General features: G+C 47.1%; 1 protein-coding gene across 1 annotated transcript; it reads left to right on the top strand.

Annotated features, from left to right (window-relative positions):
* The first annotated feature begins 2,055 nt into the window (after positions 1–2,055).
* Positions 2,056–19,917, top strand: ESCO2 (establishment of sister chromatid cohesion N-acetyltransferase 2). The gene is made up of 10 exons (XM_082481573.1): positions 2,056–2,117; positions 3,653–4,658; positions 7,251–7,341; positions 10,187–10,247; positions 14,119–14,248; positions 15,791–15,922; positions 16,239–16,328; positions 16,781–16,924; positions 17,367–17,548; positions 19,698–19,917. Exons 1-10 carry the CDS (start codon positions 2,065–2,067, stop codon positions 19,834–19,836), a joined length of 2,028 nt encoding a protein of 675 aa, XP_082337699.1. The 5' UTR covers positions 2,056–2,064; the 3' UTR covers positions 19,837–19,917.

The raw sequence follows: 19,917 nt of genomic DNA, 5'->3' as shown, positions 1-19,917 counted from the left end.
TTGGCTGGAAAACGGGTAGGGCGGGATCAAAGCGGCGCGCCATGGCTAGGCCAATGGCGACAGAGCACAGGTGAGTGACGAGGCGCTGGACCAATGGCAAGTGGAAGGCTGGGCGGGCGGGAAGAAGGCGCGCGGGTTGGAAGGCGCGGGAGCGATGGCGGCGGCGCTGAGGTGAGGGAGCGCGGCCAGGTCGGGGCGTTGGGGTTCGCGTCTGGCGCCGTGTCCAGGCGTAGGGCCTGTGCACGGGGAGCGAGGGGTGCGGGTGTCAGGGCCTGCTGCGGTTCTGAGGCGCGCGCGCGCGTGAGGGTGGGTGTCTCTGGGCTCAGGGCCTGGCGGGGTGTTTGGGGGCGGGGGGGGATTTCGGGCTGGTGTGGTGCTGAGGTGCAGCAGTCCCCGCGTACGGGTGCAGAGGAGGCCCCGGAGCTGCTGGGAGGGCTGGAGCCCCTCTGCTGGGAGGACAGGCTGGGAGAGGTGGGGGGGTCAGCCTGGAGAAGAGAAGGCTCCGGGGAGACCTCCGAGCCCCTTCCAGTGCCTAAAGGGGCTCCGGGAGAGCTGGGGAGGGACTCTGGGTCAGGGAGGGGAGCCGTGGCACGAGGGGGAACGGTTTTAAACTGGAAGAGGGGAGATTTAGACTGGATATAAGGAAGAAATTCCTTCCTGTGGGGGTGGTGAGCCCCCGGCGCAGGTTGCCCCGAGAAGCTGTGGCTGCCCCATCCCTGGAGGTGTTCAAGGCCAGGTTGGACGGGGCTGGGAGCAACCTGGGCTGGGGGGAGGTGTCCCTGCCCGGGGCAGGGGGGTGGGACTGGATGATCTCTAAGGTCCCTTCCAACCCAAACTATTCTGTGAATACTGAGGTGTGGGACCTCTGGGGTGAGGGGCTGGCTGGCACCCGTTCTCAGAATGCTTTGGGAAGGTGTATGGGTGGAGAGCTGCTCTGCAAGGAGCTGGCTGTGTCAGCCTCAGGTTAATGGTGCAAGCGATAAGGATTTGTGCCCCTACACGTGCACCTGGACTCTTCTGCCAGCAGCGTGTCTTTGTCCTATCTTCTCCATCTCACCTGCACTTGATATCTCATTTCCCAGGTACCTGCAGGGTCATTGTTGTTGCCCTCTGATTCCAAGGCATTGCCTGCCCCTCTCTTGAAGCTCCCCTCTGCCAGTGCTGCTCGGTGCTGAGGTTGTACAGCTCCTGCTGCAGCTAACGCAGTCGTGACTCCATCCTCTGCCACGTCCTTGGTGTTCCTGGGCTTCACAACATCTTGTCATATCTGGGCTGTCATCAGTCACTTTTTCCCCAAAACCACATTAACGCAGGCAGGTTAGGAGGAACTTCCCCCTGCTGGCAGATTATTGAATAAGTTATTATTTCTAGCAGTTCATGACTATTTATTATTAGGCTTCTTGGATACAGGGTATTTGTTTATTCTGGGGTTTCTGTTGTGAAACGCCATGTAACAGAAGAGTGAATCTTGTGCGATAATTATCTCAAACTGGAAGAGGTGGAACAAATGGCATCATGTGTTAAAGTGGTTTAAAAGGTTTCTGTGTTAATGAAGGCTAAAAAAATGTGGTTTATGGTATTTGGCAAGAAGGGAGCTGGGAGAGAAACTCTAAAAGTCTGTTGGGTAAAGAGCTGTCTCGGCTGGAAGATAAATGCCACTGTGATATCCTCACAGGAATAAACTGGCCGTGAATATAGGTGGGAGCAAGAAGGTTTCTAGGAACCCTGTTAGTGGGGTCTGGAATGAACACAAAAAGTAAAACACATTTCTGAATTACCTGACTATGTTTTAGAAAAGGACATTTAGGATGTGTTTGTCCATGGTGACAGAATTGAAACTTGACCTGGAAGATCCTTTCTGTGTGCGCTTGTTTTATGGCTTACGCTCAACTGAAACACAACCCTGTGTTCTAGTCTCTGAACTGCTGCCATTCAGTGTTTCCTTCCCAGTCCTCCACCTTCTCTTCCTTCTTTACTAAGTTTTTTTGTTTGTTTGTTTGTTTTCTGCTGGAAATCTTTTTCAAGCTATTAAAAATGTGTTGTTGCAGGCGCTCTGGTGAAGACATGGCAGCTGTTACCCCACGGAAAAGGAGCCGTAGTTCTACTGATACCGATGGGTATGTTAACTTTTCATAATTTTTTTTCTAATAAAAACACCTTGATTGCTGTACGTAGAATAAAATAGATGTTTAAAATCCTTGAGAGCTTTTAATGTAAAGTGGAAAAAACATTAAGATCATTCTGAGACACAGTTAGCGTCAGCCCATGTTTATTATTCAGTGACTTACAAGATTTTATATTGTAGTGAGCATCTTGAGAGATTTCATCTAATAGGGAAACCGAACTGAAAAACTATCTTCAATCTGTAGCGTAGCACAGAATTAGAAATGAGACAAAACCAGTACACTGAGCTGATACTCTGCAGGCCCACATTAGTAGGTTGCATTAATTTGTGTTAGGGCATTTGTTTTTTCTTTTATTAAGGTAAGGCATCTGGTTTTGGCAGTCGCCTCTGTCAAGTGCATATCCCTCCCTGTACGTGACAGTCACGCACAGGCCCAGCCCTGAGTAAGTCACAAAATTGGCAGAAACCTAAACATTGTTTAGAAACTTGAGAAATAAAACCCCTAATGTTTGCATTTCTTTGTGGTAAAGCTTCAGTCTTTTGCATTTGGAAAGACGTGGATATACAGTACAGAAATACTGAGCTCTGCACAAATTATCTGAATAGTCTTCTAGTGTTACTAGAAAAATAGATCTTTTGTTATGAATGCCTAAAAAATTATAGATTTTTTTTTTTTCCCCCTAAATCTAGTGGAGGATAAGCCACTGGCCGTGAACAAAGCTCATGGCTGAGCTTTAAATCCAAAAGAATGCGTTATTTCTCATTCTTTTGTAACTCTACTGGCTGAACAGATTTTTCTCATGCTTGTCCTGTACTTCCCCCACAAAAATATTACAGGGGGGAGGGGGGAGACCAGGAGCGAAGTTTGATTTTTGAATTGGGAGGAAAAATTCCTGAGATAGGGTGTAAATACTCGCTGAGGAAAGGCCGTGCTGTGTTGTGTGTCAAATAAGTCACAATCAGGAACGTGTCCTCCGTATAAATATGTATCTCCTTTTGGGCAGTAGGTTCAGAGGGTTGAGATTCTGAAATAGCTGTCAGAGTGAGATTTTGGTGTGAGCCTTTTGGAAACTGGTGTAAAATATTGTGAGATTCCCTTCCCCAAGCTTTATCCGCCTTACAACTGAGGGATGCAGAAGCATTTTCAGAGGCACAAAGCTGAATTTATGCAGTTGGTCTGAAATAAAGCAAGCTTTTTTTTTTGTCTCCTTAATCATGAATAGTTCTGATTCTGTCAGCAGCGTTCCAGAAAGCAGAACGTTGTTCCCAGGTGTTTTAACAAGTTCAGGCAGGAAAATGGATTTGCTATTTAAAAAAAAAAAAAATATGCGGAGAATGGCGAGACTGTCTTAGGCCTTTTAATATTTGTATATTGTATTTTGCTATTTGATATTTGTATTTGTTCCAGGGCATATATCAGTACAGGCAGGTAGGCTGAGTGAAAATTAAGTGTTATTTTAAGTAAAACAATAATTGAATATCTTTCAATAGTACAGGTGATGTTTTGCTCCATCATTATTTTTACAGTTCCTCCCTAGCCTTTGAGACCCCTGTGAAAAAAATGATGATTGGCTTTGCTGAAGGTCTGTCTCCACTCAAGAAATCGAGAAATAATTGGTTTGCCTCTCAAATAAAAGGGTCATCGAGCTCCAGTGATGAGACGAGAGAAAGCGAGGTTTTCCGGGTGAAGCCGGCGCTGTCGAGGCGGTTGGATATTTCACCCCTCCAGGCAGCCAGCGTACCCACAGCCACCCAGAGGGAGTCCGCGGGGAAATTATCCCCGAAACCCGCTGCCTCCTACAAGCCCCTTGTGCCTGTGGTGTCTTTTTATAGCAAGGAAAAGCAGTACCTTACTCCTCTTGAGAGGAAGCAACTGAACGAGAACCACCCTTTGGGGGAGAGGAGCAGGGGTGAAAATCTCCCAGCTGCCAGCAGGACTGAGAAGATGAACGTGAACTTGAGCAGGAATACGAGCTCAAAGCCAACCAAGCATGCAACCAACTCCAAGCATGGCAAAACTGTCCCCAAGGCGCTTAAGAAAGCAAAGGGAGATGTTCCACCAGCAAAACCCAGTGTGGAGAAAGAGAACGTGAATTGCCTCATTAAAAAGAAGATGGATTCGCCTTTCAGAGTCCTAAGCATGACAGTTAAACCAGCCCTAAAACTCCAGTTGGGAGCAGCGTTCTTTTCTGCCAGGAAGAAATCGCACTCTAAAAAACCCGTTGTCGACGCGAAGTCTCTCCAGGGTGTCCCCAAATCTCTGCAAGAAAATTATCAGCCCCGACCACCGACAACTGCAAAGTCTAATTCAGCTGATAGAAACAAAATTGCTGAGGCGGGTGGTGTGCTGAGAAGTATTCCTGCGCCACAGAAGAAGGGAAATGAAAACAGGGAGGACTCTACAAGCTGTGCAAATCGAGGGAGAGATTCAGCACGCGAAGGAAAAACGTCTCCGCAGAAAAGCGGGAGCACCTCTGGTCCCTTTTGTGCTTCCAGGTCTGCAGCCGCAGGAGACAGCGATGCAGAGAACGTGGTGAGTAGAGGTGTCACCAGGGCGGAGGCGTTCAGGGGACACGTGCACAGCTTGCTGAGCGAGCTGGAAGTAACACACGCGCCAGTTATTCGGACGTAGGGTGTTCGTTTAGATATATTGGTGGATTTTACCTAGGAGGACTTTCACAGATTTATTCCTGCATTACGAAGGCAGAAAACTGTGATAAACCTCCAGGAAGTTGTTGTCAGCATCCCTGCCTGGCGCTAGCTCTTGGTTGCAGTGAAATATTCCGTTTATGATGGCTGAAAGGAAAGCTTTCTGCGGGAAGTTTTTGCAAAAGACACAACAGACAATATTTATCTCAATATTTATCTCCCCCCTCCTCCTCCCCCCCCCCCCCCCCCCCAGGATAAAGGGCAAAGCTGTAAAGTAGTTTTTAAGCATTTTTCTTTTCTTCTTGTTTTAATAAATGTTACAAGTGCCAGCTTTGACCTTGCGGAGTTTTGTGGGAGGTCACGAGCCCGCATCACGGGCATTCTCCCAAGATAACATGTCTGCCCGTGAAACGTTACCTTCTCAAAGCTTCTTGAGAGTTCTGCTGCTGTGCTCCGTGAAGCCAATTATGTTTTTTCTCAGCCAGTGAAGTAATTGGACAGAGAAAGCCAAATTGTTTGTAGAGTGTCTTAATTTAGAGACTCCTCCTGGGTCACAAGATGTTGCTTGCTGGTACAGCCTGTGCTGTAATTCCCGCGGCGCTAGCAGGCTTTGGGCTGCTCTGGGATTACCTTTTTGGCGATTATTTTCTGGGCAGGAACTCTGTGTGCTAGTTTTGCGGCTGCCTTCTCCAAGGAAGGGAGGCTGAGCCCCTGGTTCTCCTGCTTTAACAAACCAACACCGAGTTTTCTGAGCTGGTCTGTGTTTGAAGAACTTTAACCTTTTTGTATACCGCTGAAGAAGTACAAGCAATTTTTATCTGTTGCTACCTTAGCAGTGAATATACTCAGTGATACTCAGAATTCTACACTGATGGAAAAGTGTTGTTTTCGGGGGGTTTTTTTAAACATATATTTGATTCTTGTGCAAATATGTTTAGGGTTAAACTTCGCAATGAGTCTCACTTATTCCCAACCACTTAATGCTGGCCAGACCTCGCTTTTAATTTTACGATTTGCCGGAGAATTGTTCAGCGTGGGATGTGGATTTTGCTTTCTAGCGCGGTGCTGAGGTGTGAAAGGTGAGGGTGGCGATGGAGCGAGTGCGGCAATAAAATACAAATTCGCAACAGGTTCGCAAACTATTTCATTACACTTAATGCCATATTTTGCTGTTGCGTTCTGGCATCTGAAACGTGGGAAAGTAGGAAAAGCCACTGGAATAGCACTGTAGTCTTTTCTACTGGGCATTGAAAGGAGTGGTGAACAAGACGGGAAGCTGTTTTTATAGGGCTAATGTATTTTATATTCCTGTGTCCGTTCAATAAAGGATAGTTTATTGCCTCCTTTGTTCACCTGCACTGTTTTAGTATCTCTCTCACATTCCTGGGCTGATTGTCAATATGTTTTTACAATGCAGTGTTAATAAGACACAAATGTTAGCCTGTGCAATCTAATCTTGCACGTGCAGTAAAAAAAAAAAACCAAAACAAACAAAAAAAACAACAAAAAAACCCAAAACCAACAACCCCACACTTGAAAGCATTTGATTCTGCTGTGACGGCAGGTTTTTTGTGTTGGCAAACTATTTCCCAGAGGTTAAACCAGCAGCATGGAGCCTTTGAAAAGGGGACGTAGCGACTTCGTAACTGCAAACTGAACGCAGACCAAGTTTGGCCTTGATCTGGTCTCAGATTCAGCCACAGCCGGTTGCTTTACCTGACGACTGTCCGGGGTTCCCGATGAGATGGGAAATAACACACTGTGGTATGCAAAAGGAGCAGAGTTCTAGGCAAAAATCAGTTTGGTGAACTTTCATTCTTATAGAACGTTTGCCAGAGGCTTCCAAAAGCTGTGAAGATGGATGGTTGTAGAGAGAGAATGAAGCAGAGTCCTGGAAATGCCGAGGTGAAGAAATAATACGAACCTCTACAGTTAAGATTTACTTAAAAAGAAAAGAAAAGGAAAAAAAAAAAAAAAGAACCACATCTTGCAATCAACCAAAAGCAGGAGCTTAAGTAGGTGTTAAGGTTGGACTCGATGATCCCAAGGGTCTCTTCCAACCTAGACAATTCTATGATTCTGTGATTCTAAGGTGTTGAAAATCAATATCCATGCTCGTTGTGGTAAGCTGAATTGGGTCTGACAGCAGTCCGAGGCAGGTAGGTGAGAAACGTCCATGGTATGGCTCAAGGCTGTGAGTAACCTGCAGGAAACAAATTTTTCCTTAGTGCCGGAGTGCAATGTTTTCGGCAGCATTTTCAACTTCGGCAGTCAGGCGTTAACAACGGGGAGATGGGCAGTCCGCTAAGATTGCGTTTCGTTGTTGGAAAATAACAGCCGTTGGTAACACTTCATATTGTCAATTAATGCTCATTGTGCATTGAGCGCTTGAGCTGTCTGTGATTCTGCAGCTGCTGTCTGAGAACTGAACTGGAGAGTTTTCTTTTTGCCCTAAAAATGTTGTCTTAATTTATAGGATGTTGATGAGACCAGGTCTTCTGCAACTCTTGAGTCAGACGATTGTATTATTCCTCCAAGCCAATCTCCGTGTAAGGTGAATAAGCGAGGTAAGTTGGATTATACGTACCTTGGTCTATGACTCTTGTTGCTGGAGGAAAGCGAGGCAGAAGAGACTTTGAAAATCTCTTGGGTTACCAGCAGGATCAACTCTGCTCAATTCCCATGTTGTTCTGTAATTTAGTGTTTAAATAAGCTGGCCAGTAGGGATGGAGATTCTGCTGTCTCCCTGATGAATCTCTCTTAGTGTTAAGCAGTATGTAAACTGGTTTCTGTCCTGATGTCTAACCTGTATTTCCTCTTTGCTTTACTACAGAGCCCATTCCTGGTAAGATTTGGGAAATGGCTGTATTTGAATCCTATTATTAGGTTTTTCCCCATTCCTTTCTCCTGGACTGTTACCCTGATTCTTTCAGCTTACCTTTTTAAATCTTGATATTTTTTTTTATTTTTTTTTTCTGTTAGGCATCTGATTTTTTTTTTTTTTTATGTACTTCTGTTCTCCAGACTGAGCCGTGTCTTTCCTGGTGTGGTACTCCCAAACAAGTCTCAATCTGAGCCGTACCACCACTGATTAGCAGGAAAGGTGTCATTCATACGTTTCACAGGCAGCGAACACATACATTTCCACAGGAAACTTTGCGAGATGCCTTTGGTTTGAGGTAGACAGTAACCCAGGTGTTTTATGTGCAGCTGCAGTTGATCCATATCCCTTATTTTACCCCGGATTGCTGCTAAGTGCGGTGGTTCCCCTTATTCTTATTTCAATCTAGTTGTTTTGCAAGAATGCTTTTTAAATTAAACTCTTAAATACCCCTATGTGCTAGCCTATTACCTGCAAAGCTTTAAGAGTATATTATTGTTTACTCCTGATGGTCACCAAGGAAACTCCGCTCTCTACTTTATGTTTCGGCAGTGAATTATTAACAAAAATTATTTGAATATGATTTTTTTTTTTCCTCCTGGTCAACTTTGCCCCTTTTCTCATGGTTGGTTTACAGAGACCATACTTCCCTACTAAAGCAAGGGAATTTTCAGAAGTTATATATTAATTTTAAGACATTTGTTATTTTTCTTCTTGGGAATAACAAGTGATAATAAAAAGAAAATATGTTGCTTAAATATTATTTTATTAAAGCAAACCAATGTGTTGGCCTCTACCTGCTGTCTCATCTTCCAAGTATGCACTAACATGTGCCAGTATGTTTGCAGAAGTTGAGGTCATGTTATTTTATCCTAATTTCCTGGTTTCTCCATTTTTCCCTTTTAAAAACAGGCAGAATTTGCTATTCCAGCCTCAGCAGCCCTGGGTTCATTCCGTCCTTGCTACTCCCAAAGTTCTCTTTACATCTTTCCCCAGCTGTGGAAGTTCAGATCTCCTTTGTGTCTTAATAGTGCTGACAATCTCATCGCAACTAATTCTTTTATTGATGACTGAAATAAAAAGGCACTGAGTGGTTTGTTATCATTTCTCATCTGGTTTTAGTGTTTCCTCCTCTTTCGGTAGCTGAAACCTCTGGTTTTTCCTCTTTCTGTTCCAGGATGCTTCCCTGGTACTCTGGCCTTCCCAGGTAGAGCTCAGTTTGCATTTTGGCATTTCTGCTTTCAGTCCTTCGTGTTGCTGCTCAGCTTTCCCCTGGTTTTCTAATCCCATTTTGATTCCTTGCCTTGTCAGGGAGTGAAAAAGTCATGATTTAGCCGTGTTTGTCTCTTACTCCGCTTCTTTCTGGCGCATCTGGTCTTAATGTGTTTCTTGAAGAAATTGCCAGCCCTCCTGAGCTTTCCGCCCCCTCCCTTTAGTCTTGCTTCACACGGGAACTTATTTATCTGCTTTTGGAACCTAGTGAAGTTTGTTTTATTGAAGGTCACCGTTTCTCCGTGCCTCCTCCTCCTCTTGTTCTGAGGAGTGGCGTGCTCTGTGCTGCCAGCCGGTCTCCTTTCTGCTATCTCTGGCTCTGTAGAAAACACTCCTCTTCCTCTGTTTTCCACCTGTTTATAAAGCTGTTGCCATCGCGTTCCCAAAGATTGTCTCACCTTATTTGCCCGCTGGGGCCTTTCCCAAGAAGTGTCCTGGCCCTCTAAGACCCTGCGTTTCTAGGAAGCCATAGGCTTTTTATTGTTTATTAGTGTCGTCTTCATGACTTCTCACCATCTTTTCCACTACTGATATTAACAGGGGACTCTTTTTTATTGCATCCCGTTTCCTAGAAACAACCGGTTCATCTTCATGGCACGTTTTGTGCAGGCTGTTGGGGCCGCTCTTCTGCTTATGTACTTTACTGTGTTTCTGTGATTCCTAAGAAGTCTCCGTCAGTTTGCGAACGCAGTCAAAATACGAGAGCAGAAAGCAGCCTACTGCCTAAACTTTTTACACTCGAGGGAAAGTATATTCCTGACTAATAATTTCCTTGCTTTTACTTACCAAAGTCTTTGCTAAATTGTGCTGAAACCTCGTGCTGAGCCTGTCATTTCCCAGCTTCTCTAGGATGAAGGAGCTATAGGTTCAGGCTTCCTCAGTCGAAATAATGGAAAATGGAGAAACCTGTGCTTGATTAACGCTCTTAATCAACAGCCAAGGGAACACTAACTACTGCAGCAGAAATTTCTGCTTTATCATTCCAGTGTGAGAGGGGAAAGTACCAGATAGCCTGAGCAATGTCACTGACATGGATTGAAGGTAATTATGGCTGGATACCACTCGTGAACATAACTTTTATATCCTGCAGCCTCAAAAGCTTCCCAGTACTCTTATAAACTCTTGTCTGTGGAGTTCAGTTTCACTGTTGTGGGTCATTTTGAAGTCTCACTGCTGTTTGAATTTCTGTTTCCCTGTGTCAGTGTGTTCTGCAACTACAAAGGATTCTAAACCACAATAACTTCTCTTGTCTTTTCCAGCATCTCCTTCAAATGCTGTTGTCTACCCCATTTTCAGTGCACCCCCCACCAGCAAGAAAAGGTAGGTTAATCTTTGCTAACCCTCTGAGAATGATCAGAAGTGTCCTATCTGCAGAACCGTTATTTTTTTTAACCAAATTAACTAGTTCTAAAAACAGTAGCTTAGCTTTCTCCCAGTCCTTGTAAGGTTTGGGAGTCTGGGCTGTTTATTGTGTTGGCTTTTTTTTTTTTGTTGTAAAGAGATGGTGAAAGTTGTGTTGGTTTGGGGGGATACTAACCTGTGAATAAGGAAATACACATTTGCTTACTGCCTGTAGTACATCTTCCTTGTGAATTTGTACATATTATTGAGTTGATTATTTTTTTTAAGTAAAAAGGAAATAATAGTTTTCTCTTAGCTGTTGCTAATGAGAAAATCATTAGAACAAGGGGGATTGTTTCGTGATACATTCATCACCAAGAATGTCGCAGCCTTGCTGCTGTTTGGGCCCCGAAGAGGGATTTTTATTTATTTATTACTACTTCTGTGTGTTCTATATCTCCATATCTGGAGTGTCCATAACGAGCAGTAACTTTCAGTCTTTATCTACTGGTCGTTCATTAGGGACCCACATCTCCCATCAGCCAGAGACCCTCGACAGCGCTAACTATGGATTTGAGTTGGTACCAGAGTTATCAAACTGAATCGTCTCTACTCAGTTTGACAAGTGCAGTGGCTCAGCGTAACTTTACGTACGATGAGCAGGGAGATGTTGCTGTCCCTCGCTAGAATCTGGTCGACGGCCTGACTTTCTGTATCTACCTTTTGGTCTGCCCCATAGACAGCAAACGCAACGCACGTAGGAGTTTAGTCCACCTACATCACCAGTCGGTATGGCAGCGATGCCTCTGGCGTGGCCGTTCTTGCCCTGTTTGAAGCGATTCTGCGTCACAAGCAACCTTTTTGAGCTAAGTTTGTGTACATCAGCTGCAGCGTGTGGAAATGCGACGCTGTGTTTAACTGGGCCAGTTAAACTGCGGGTCCCTCGTTGGGTAGCGCTGGAAAGGCTGACGGGACAGGTCCGTAGCTCTGCTCAGACCCGTCTGTGGCTCTTGGCAGGAGCTGGCAGCTTCTGTGTCGCTGTCACACGCTAACTCCTTTACCAGTTAAGCCTATAGTATTTGTTTTTTTTAAACTGTTGAAATGAGTCACTTTTTTGGGAGGGCCCCGGCTGGTTAAAGTTGTCCAGAGCTAAAGATTTCAGAAGGCTTGTTTACCTGCCCGGAGCTGGTAATTTAAAGAACACCTGCGTTCTTTAAATTTAGTGCTAAACTGATCTCTCTTTGCCATCAGGGTCACTGCTTTTCCATAGCAACTCTTCCTGTGATATGTTTTTGTAAATATTACAGTGCTGTGGCTAACGCTGGCCAACATCTGCGCTGTTAGCGCTCCGAGAAGTGTCTGGGTGCTATACAGAAATCGCCTCAAGTGCAAAGATCAGTAACTGCACTGGTCGGGTGTGTTTTGTATCGCGCTTAGTTTTAACTTGTGAAATTTTAGTAGAGCAGCACTAGGTAGCAGCACGCTCAGAAGTTTTGATGTAGGTGCCGTAGACAAGACAGAAATTGTAATAAAAATGGGTGAAAAGGATTAATGGAAGCCCCTGCTTCTCCTCTGCTTTCCCGTGCTCACCTGAGGGGGTTTTCCCAAATCTGCTGAGCGATGTTTCAGATTCAGTGTGATGGAAATGAAGTGCGAGCGTGTGAATTTTGCTTTTTGGTTCTGTAAAAAAAAAAAAAAAAAAAACAAAAAACAAAAAAACAAACAAAAAAAACACCCACAAAAAAACACAAAAAAAACCAAAACAACAACAACAAAAAAAAAAAACCAAAAACCACACAACCATGATCTGTGCTTCTGGTTAGCTTAATTCTTCAATTAATTTGCTGCTGTACTCGTAGACCTCTACTGGCAAAAGCCTCGTTTTCCCACACAAGAACAGAGCTACTACTCCCTCTCCCATATTGAATCAACTTCTGGATACATTTTGTTAACAGTAAAGGCATTCTAAGCTGAGTTTATTGTGAACATTAAGTGGTTTGGTTTGGGTTTTTTTTTTTTTTAAAGTTGCTCCTAAAAGAGCCAAAATAAACCTTCCAAGGCTTGTCGCGCTACTGTAGTCCTCTGTCACAGAGGTGTTGAAAGAGAGATCCGATGGCAATATTTGCTTTGCTTCCTCATGTGGCTTTTACAAATACCTTCCGTGGTGCAAGTGGAACCCTGGAATATGCGGAAACCCTGGTGTTTGTGATTAACTGAAAATCAGTCTCGGATTTGCAGCTGTCCCCTGGGAAGCTGATGAGCACAAGCTTTTCCTACATGAAGTCTCTGCTTTGGAAAGTCTCCTTAGTATCCAAATCTATAAAATTGTTTGGTGTATCTCTAAATTAGTTCCATGTTAAGGTTTGCTGCGCAACAGTTACAATTTCCCACTTGAAGATTGCTTAAGACATGCCACCTTACATACAAAAGTTTAAAGCTAGATTAGAAAAACTGTGCCGTTATTAACACAATGTGCTCCCCTGTAGCTGAAAGCCCACGTCGTAACCTTAAAAATTCACCTAAAGCCTCCATGTCTGGATCTGAATATGAAAAATTCCTCTTGGCCTTGCTTTGGTCTGCTCCCCTCTTTGGGAAGCTGTCCCTGCTAGATGGTGGAGGACAGCTGAGCCCCAGGATCAAGGGTTTTTTCCTGAAACGCTGCTGATCTGAAGGGGTGTTGGTGTGAGGGGCTGCGACTTGTGGTACTGGAGCAGCAACTGAGTGGGGAAGGGGTCTTGTGCCCCCAGGGGTGGATGGAGTGTGGGCTTGAGACCAAGCTATGGTGATTCTTGGGCAAAACCTCGTTACAAGTTCATGTGCACCTTGATCAAATCCTAGATGAAATGCTTCGTAAGTTGTTGGAGTTCCGTTTTTCGTTTTCTTCCTTGAGGGGAGAGTGGTGCTGATGTGGTGTGCACCCTATAGTCAACTTTCCTCGCAAAACGGGAACGTGAAGCTTTGTGAGATGATTTGAGATGCTGCTGCTTCCCCTGCTGAGTCTGGGCAGGGTAGGACTCTTATCCTTGCCTCGTATCGCACTGCCCGGAGGTCTGGCACGGATCCTTGAGCTGCTCAGACCAAGCTGCGGTGCTGTGGGTTGCAGTGTGGTCGCGCAGCCAGCTGCGCTCCTGTTCCCAGGTATTCATAGCCACATCTCCTTGCGCTCACCTCCCCCAGCCCTTGCATCCCCTGGGGACTTCACAAACCCCCAGGGCTCCTCAACCCATTGAAGAGCAGACATGCTTTAGGTGTGCGATCACAGCTGTAATTTTATGACCAAATTGAACAAGTTAGGAGCACGTCTGTGGGACTGTTTAGGGGAGACTTTGGAGTTTTTGGATCCCAGTTAGAGTCAGGTAGAAGATTGCTGGAGCTGAGCAGCTTGCTGCCGAAAACTCTGAGCCTGCGCAGGAGCGTTCTGGATGTCTAGGTGCACGTAAGCTGCGGGTTGAGGAGGGAGCTACCGGGCTTGGACACCCGATTTCTGCACCCGCAGTCTCTATACTTCACAGACCTGGCTCCCTGCTTCTCCCTTTGTTGTGTTCCCCTTTGACTGTTCAAGGAGCTGTTGGATTTGCAATATCCTGGGAATGGGATGGCTGTGGAAGTGGGAGAGGTGCTTAATCAAGAGTTATTTTACTTCTGGTGGAATTGTGGCTCTTCCTAGAGTCCCTCTCCTTCCCTCCTTCCCCCGGCGGAGCTGACACCACGGCAGTCACCAGCTTTGCTGTACCTGGCTTCGTTTGGGGTGTTCTGCGATAGGAGTCACCACCCTGTCCTGGTACCCGACATGTAATGTTAACTTTTGTCTGCAGTGACTAATTTTCATCTCTCTGAAATGATTTTTCAGGACGCAGGCTGTGCTGGATGAACTGACTTCTGTGTTTGGGTCCAACCCACCTGCGAAAACATCTCACACCTCGCAGAAAAGCAAGAAGGCAAAAGAGCTCTGCAAGTGCTCCGGAGATCAGATGATCATTGTAAGGTTCCCCTCGGGGCGTGCTGGGACCTTGGGGTGGAAACAAGAAATACGTCTTGAGGCTAACCGATAAGTAGATTTCCTTACCTCTAAACCTCAAACCAACCACGCTGCAACGACCGTAACAGGACAGTGATTAACGCATTTAGCACTAGACGAGGACAGGGTAGTAGCCGGGAAATACATTGTTATGGTTTCCCTGGGACTAACGCTTTATTACATTTTAGAATTCAAAAGAGATTTATGGAACATAATGCTAAAAAAAAAAAAAAAAAAAAACCCACCCAAAGGGAAACTCGGCCAAGCCTGTATGGATGCTATAGGAGTGCATTTGGCTGGACCCTTTTCCTTTCCCATGGTTTCCTGGCCCGCTCTACGAGCGGCGTCAGCGCAGCACCGCAGCCACAGCGGCAGACGTCAGCCCGGGCAGCACCGGGAGCAGGAATGTGCCACCGAGAGCTGTGCCCAAACGGAGCTCGCTCCGGTAACGAGCAGGTGCCCCTTCCGTAGCGCCACCTCTGCTGTTGCCCTTCAGTGTGGAGTACCGATTTTGGAGCCGGGAGGAGGCCAAAGAGTGTTACTGAGGCTCTCGTGTCATGTAGCCATCGTGCGTACGGGTTTCCAGAAAATACGCCCTCAGCAATGAGTAATTCTTTTAGTAAACCATTTGTTCTCACTTGGTGACATGCAGACGTTTCCAAGCCCGTTTCCTGAGGGAGTGGGGCTTATGTGATCATTCTTGCCTGCTGATCTGCCCTTTTTAGCACCTTTTGAGTCGTTTGGATGGTTTCTGTCAAATTTGAGACCTCACAGATACAGATTTTTTTGAGTGTTTTGAAAGCCGGTCCCCTCGGAAGGCAGAAAGGCGGGCGAGCGCCCGCGCTGAGAGGAAGGCGGCTGGCTGGCGAGCCATGAGCTCCAGCCCTGCCTGGCGTGGCTCGGCTGGGGGTCCAGCTGCTGGCCCCACGAGGGACAGACTGTGGGTGCTGTGACACGCAGGGGAAGCCCAAACTGGGACGTGGGGAAGGGAAAGCAGCCAGTGCAGGGAAAAAAGATGAGTCCTTAACAAACTAGGCTTTACTTAAAGATCAGTCTGCTGTTCGCTCGCATAACTGGCATTTGGTTCCTTCTCTTCCCTTCCCCGTGTGCTGACAGAGAGAAAAATGAGGTATAAGATTTAATTGAAATTGGCGAACAGATTCCGAGGTTATTTTTAGGTGACTGATGAAAGGACAATACTGAATTTTCCTTTGGTTTTTTTTGTGGTGCTCTTTTACTTTGTTGCCTCAGTGAAGATGTTGCTTATCTGTTTCAAGGTTCGTTCCAAGCGATGCCTTTATTGTGTTCCCTGGATAATTTAGTGCTCTGTAGTTCTGAATATTCTGCAAATAAACAAAAGCTTGTCCTCTTCACAAATCCAAGTGAAAACAAATACTTGAATCTTTTGACTATTGTTACTAGAACCAATTCTCAACCTCATTCCTTAAACCGAACGTGGTTTTGAACAGCTTCAGAGCGCTTAACCGGCTTTGTTTCTCACTAGGATGCCGGTCAGAAGCATTTTGGTGCCGTAGTTTGCAAGTCGTGCGGCATGATCTACACGGCAGCTAGCCCGGAGGATGAGGCCCAGCACATCCAGCACCACGAGAGGTTCCTGGAGGGACTCCGATACGTGGTAAGGGGATGGCTGCGCCGGCAGCTCAGCTGAAGAAGATGAGGGGCAGTGGTGGGGGATATCCAGGTACACGGCCGAGACAGCTGCAGGCAAACGTTGGTCATCCAGAGGGGAGGTTAAAGTGTAAGTTAAGCAGTTCCAGCAACTGTCTGCCCTCATCGATTTGATGAATGTGACTTTATTCCTGAAAGCTGAAGTGGTTCACATTACAGCTTCAGCTGCCAGAATCTTCGCTGAATCACTTCCTCTCCCTTGCTAGACCACTAACTTGTTGTTTGTTTGGGCTTATTTTTTTTTTTTTCTCCCTTGGTGGCAGGGTTGGAAGAAAGAACGGGTTGTGGCAGAGTTCTGGGATGGGAAAATTGTATTGATTCTTCCAAATGACCCAAAATATGCCGTCAAGAAGGTACATGTTTATTTATTTTGGGGTTTATATTGTAGATTAGCTTTCTGCTGGCTCAGCTCCCGGCACTCCCTCAGTGTGTGACCGTACATCGCTTCCCAGTGCATGGGAGAGCCGAGTGGGGTTGTGGCAGCAGCGCGGGGCGCTGTGGACACCCACCCTGACACATCCTAACCCCGCTCCCTGCCCTGACGCTCTTGTTCTTACCCGACCAACACAGCCCCATCCTTTCCGTCCCAAGGAGTGGGGTGAGGGGCAGTTGCGCTCTGCGAGAGGTGTAGAGGGATGAAGACGTGAATGAGAGCCAGTTCTTTAGTGTTCTCTACAAAGTTAGAGCCTGATCTTGTGTCAGCACAGGATGATTTGAGGGACCGAGTCCCCTCGCTAACAGCTTTCACGCCAAAGAACGTGCGTGTTGGTTCCTAACACACCTCTCTCCGGTTTTGTTTTCTTAGGCAGAAGACGTGCGAGAAATTGTAGATAACGAATTGGGATTTAAGCAAGTTTCTTTGAGCTGCCCAGCCAAGACTAAAATCTACTTGTTTGTGTCCACCAAGAAGATGATTGTTGGGTGCTTAGTGGCTGAATCAATCAAACAGGTGCGTGTTATTAATTGTATGGGGAGGGGGTGAAATTGCTGGCTAATAACTGGTGCTGTTTGTGGAAGCTTGTGCATCAGAAATCCTGGCTTAGCACACAAGGAGGGGAAAATAAAACTAGGGAAATGAAAAAAAAAAAAAAAACAAAACCAAAACAAACAAACAAAAAAAAAACCCCAAAAAATCACCCAAAAAGACAATAGATAAAAAGAAATTAAGGAAAAACTCGGGCTTTTGTCATGGTGTGGTGTGGCTGTGGAAGTTAGTTGAGTTTGCAGGGCTGATCCTGCAGTGGGCTTCCATCTGCCCCTGGTTTGGGTGCTGGTTTCTGTGGTGGGCTGCCTTGTAAGAGAGCAGAAGGCAAGGTGGGCAGGGCGGGAAGGCCTGGGGCTCTGCATCCCGTCGGGAAGGAACGGTTTGACGCCTCTGCTTGTCCCTGCAGGCTTTCCGGGTGCTGTCTGAGCCGGGAGCCGTGCTGTCACCCGGCCAGGACACCCTGCAGCAGCACCGGGCTTGGCGCTGCTCCACGGAGCCGGAACCCGCCGTCTGCGGCATCAGCAGGATCTGGGTGTTCAGCCCCAGGCGCAGGAAAGGCATCGCCCGTCGCATGATGGACGTGGTCAGGTAGGGAGCGGCGAGAGGGCAGAGGGCAGCCGGGATCACAGCTGGGGTTTGTCCTTGGCGGGGGGAAAATGATGATGGCAGCCAAAAGTGTTTAGAAGGAACTTATGGAAAGGGATAAATTTGTATCAAGCAGAGTGTGGCCAGCAGGGCGAGGGAGGTCATCCTCCCCCTCTGCTCTGCTCTGCCCCGGAGAGGCCACATCTGGAGCACTGTGTCCAGTTCGGGGCTCCCCGGGTCAAGAAGGACAGGGAACTGCTGGAGAGGGTCCAGCAAAGGGCTACGGAGATGATGAGGGGACCGGAGCGTCTTTCTGATGAGGAAAGGCTGAGGGACTCGGGGCTGTTCAGTCTGGAGAAGAGAAGGCTGAGGGGGGATCTCATCAACGCTTATCAATCCCCAAAGGGCGGGTGCCGGGGGATGGGAACAGTCTTTGTTCAGTGGTGCCCAGTGACAGGACAAGGGGGAACGGGCACAAACGTGACCATGGGCAGTTCCATCTCAACCTGAGGAGGGACTTCTCTCCTGTGGGGGCGGCAGAGCACTGGCACAGCTGCCCAGAGAGGGGGGGAGTCTCCCCCTCTGGAGCCATTCCAAACCCGCCTGGAGGTGTCCTGTGCCACTGCTGGAGGTGCCCCTGCTCTGGCGGGGGGTGGCACTGGGGGAGCTCCAGAGGGCCCTTCCAGCCCCCACCACTCTGGGATGCTGGGATTCTGTATCATTAAACGAGTCTGAAATCCCCACTTCATAGGGGAAGGGTATCAAGAGGACAGATATTCTATGTATATCTAATATTGAAGTAATATTTTCATTTTAAATCTCACACAAGTGTGCCCCAAGCTGTTAGCTGCTGCGTATAACCAGAACACAGAGCTACAGACTGGGTTTTCCAAGAGAAACCATGCTTGTTGGGGAAAAAATACTGTTTGGTTCGGTTTTGTTTTGGTTTTTTTTTTTTTTTTTTAACAGACAAGTTGATGGGCCCAAGCACTTGGGTTTTCCCAGGCAGAAAATTCCAAGCATGAAAAGCTTTGACCAAACGGGAAGACTTAAAAATTTCCCCTCGTCTGTTAATATGGACTGCTTTGAGGGGGAGCTTGGCAGTTCATGAATCCGTAGTAGCACGTATCTTCTTTGGGTCATATCTGCTCGCTGCATGTATATCAATTGCTGATATATAAAGAATATGAGTACAAGGGGGAATGGCTTTAAACTAAAAGAGGGGAGATTGAGAGTAGGCAGAAGGAAAAAATTAATTATGTTGAGGGCGGTGAGCCCCTGGGGCAGGGTGCCCCGAGAAGCTGTGGCTGCCCCATCCCTGGAGGTTCAAGGCCGGGTTGGACGGGGCTGGGAGCAACCTGGGCTGGGGGGAGGTGTCCCTGCCCAGGGCAGGGGGGTGGACTAGATGGCCTTTAAAGGTCCCTTCCCACCCAAACCACTCTGTGATTCTATATGTATATATTTCTGTATATTTCTAATCACACATGACTGTGTCTGGAGCTCAGTATCCTGAAAATTCCCCAGCCAGTGTTCAGTCTCCAGTTCCTCCCGTGGTTAACATTTGATGGGCCCGTAGATGTGCTACCTCCGTGTCACCTTCCAGACCCGCAGGCCGTGCGAGCCAGCTGGAGCTGGGTCACCTGTGGGTGCCCACGAGAGTCCTGGCACTGTTGTGGTGGCCTTCACTCGGGAACTCATAGAATGGTTTGGGTTGGAAGGGACCTTAGAGATCATCCAGTCCACCCCCCTGCCCTGGGCAGGGCCACCTCCCCCCAGCCCAGGTTGCTCCCAGCCCCGTCCAACCCGGCCTTGACCACCTCCAGGGATGGGGCAGCCACAGCTTCCGGGGGCAACTGCTCCAAGACATTGAATTGAAACCTCTAGGTTTCCATGTAAAATTGCTTTGGGGGGTTTTCTGCCTGTATTTAGTCTTACATCGTCCTTTTTGCTAATTTTAAAATGCCTCCTGGTCCCTCTGCTCCCTGATTACGCCAGAATCTGAAACTCGCAGCGATCCTCTCTGGTTTGAAAGCGAAGCGACAGAAGAAGTAACAGCAGCGTGGCCGCAGCGGGCTGAGGGGGGGGGAACACCGCTGCTGGTGAAAGTGGCCGTCCGGCTGCAGCACCCCGATAACTCTGCTCTCTCTTTCAGGAGCACCTTCATGTACGGCTGCTACCTGAGCACCGACGACATCGCCTTCTCCGACCCGACGCCGGACGGCAAGCTGTTCGCGATGAAATACTGCCAAACCCCTCGCTTCCTCGTTTACAATTTTATTTATAGCAACTGATTCGACTTGATTATTACAAGTTGAGGTTTGTTTAAAGCGTCTAAAAGCATTTGATGTTTTAGATTAACACTTGAGCGTTGT

Source organism: Vanellus vanellus (genome assembly GCF_965231255.1).
Source record: "Vanellus vanellus genome assembly, chromosome: 3".
In the NCBI taxonomy this organism is placed as follows: Eukaryota; Metazoa; Chordata; class Aves; order Charadriiformes; family Charadriidae; genus Vanellus; species Vanellus vanellus.
The sequence above is the reverse complement of the archived record's forward strand: the minus strand, read 5'-3'. Positions and strand labels throughout refer to the sequence as shown.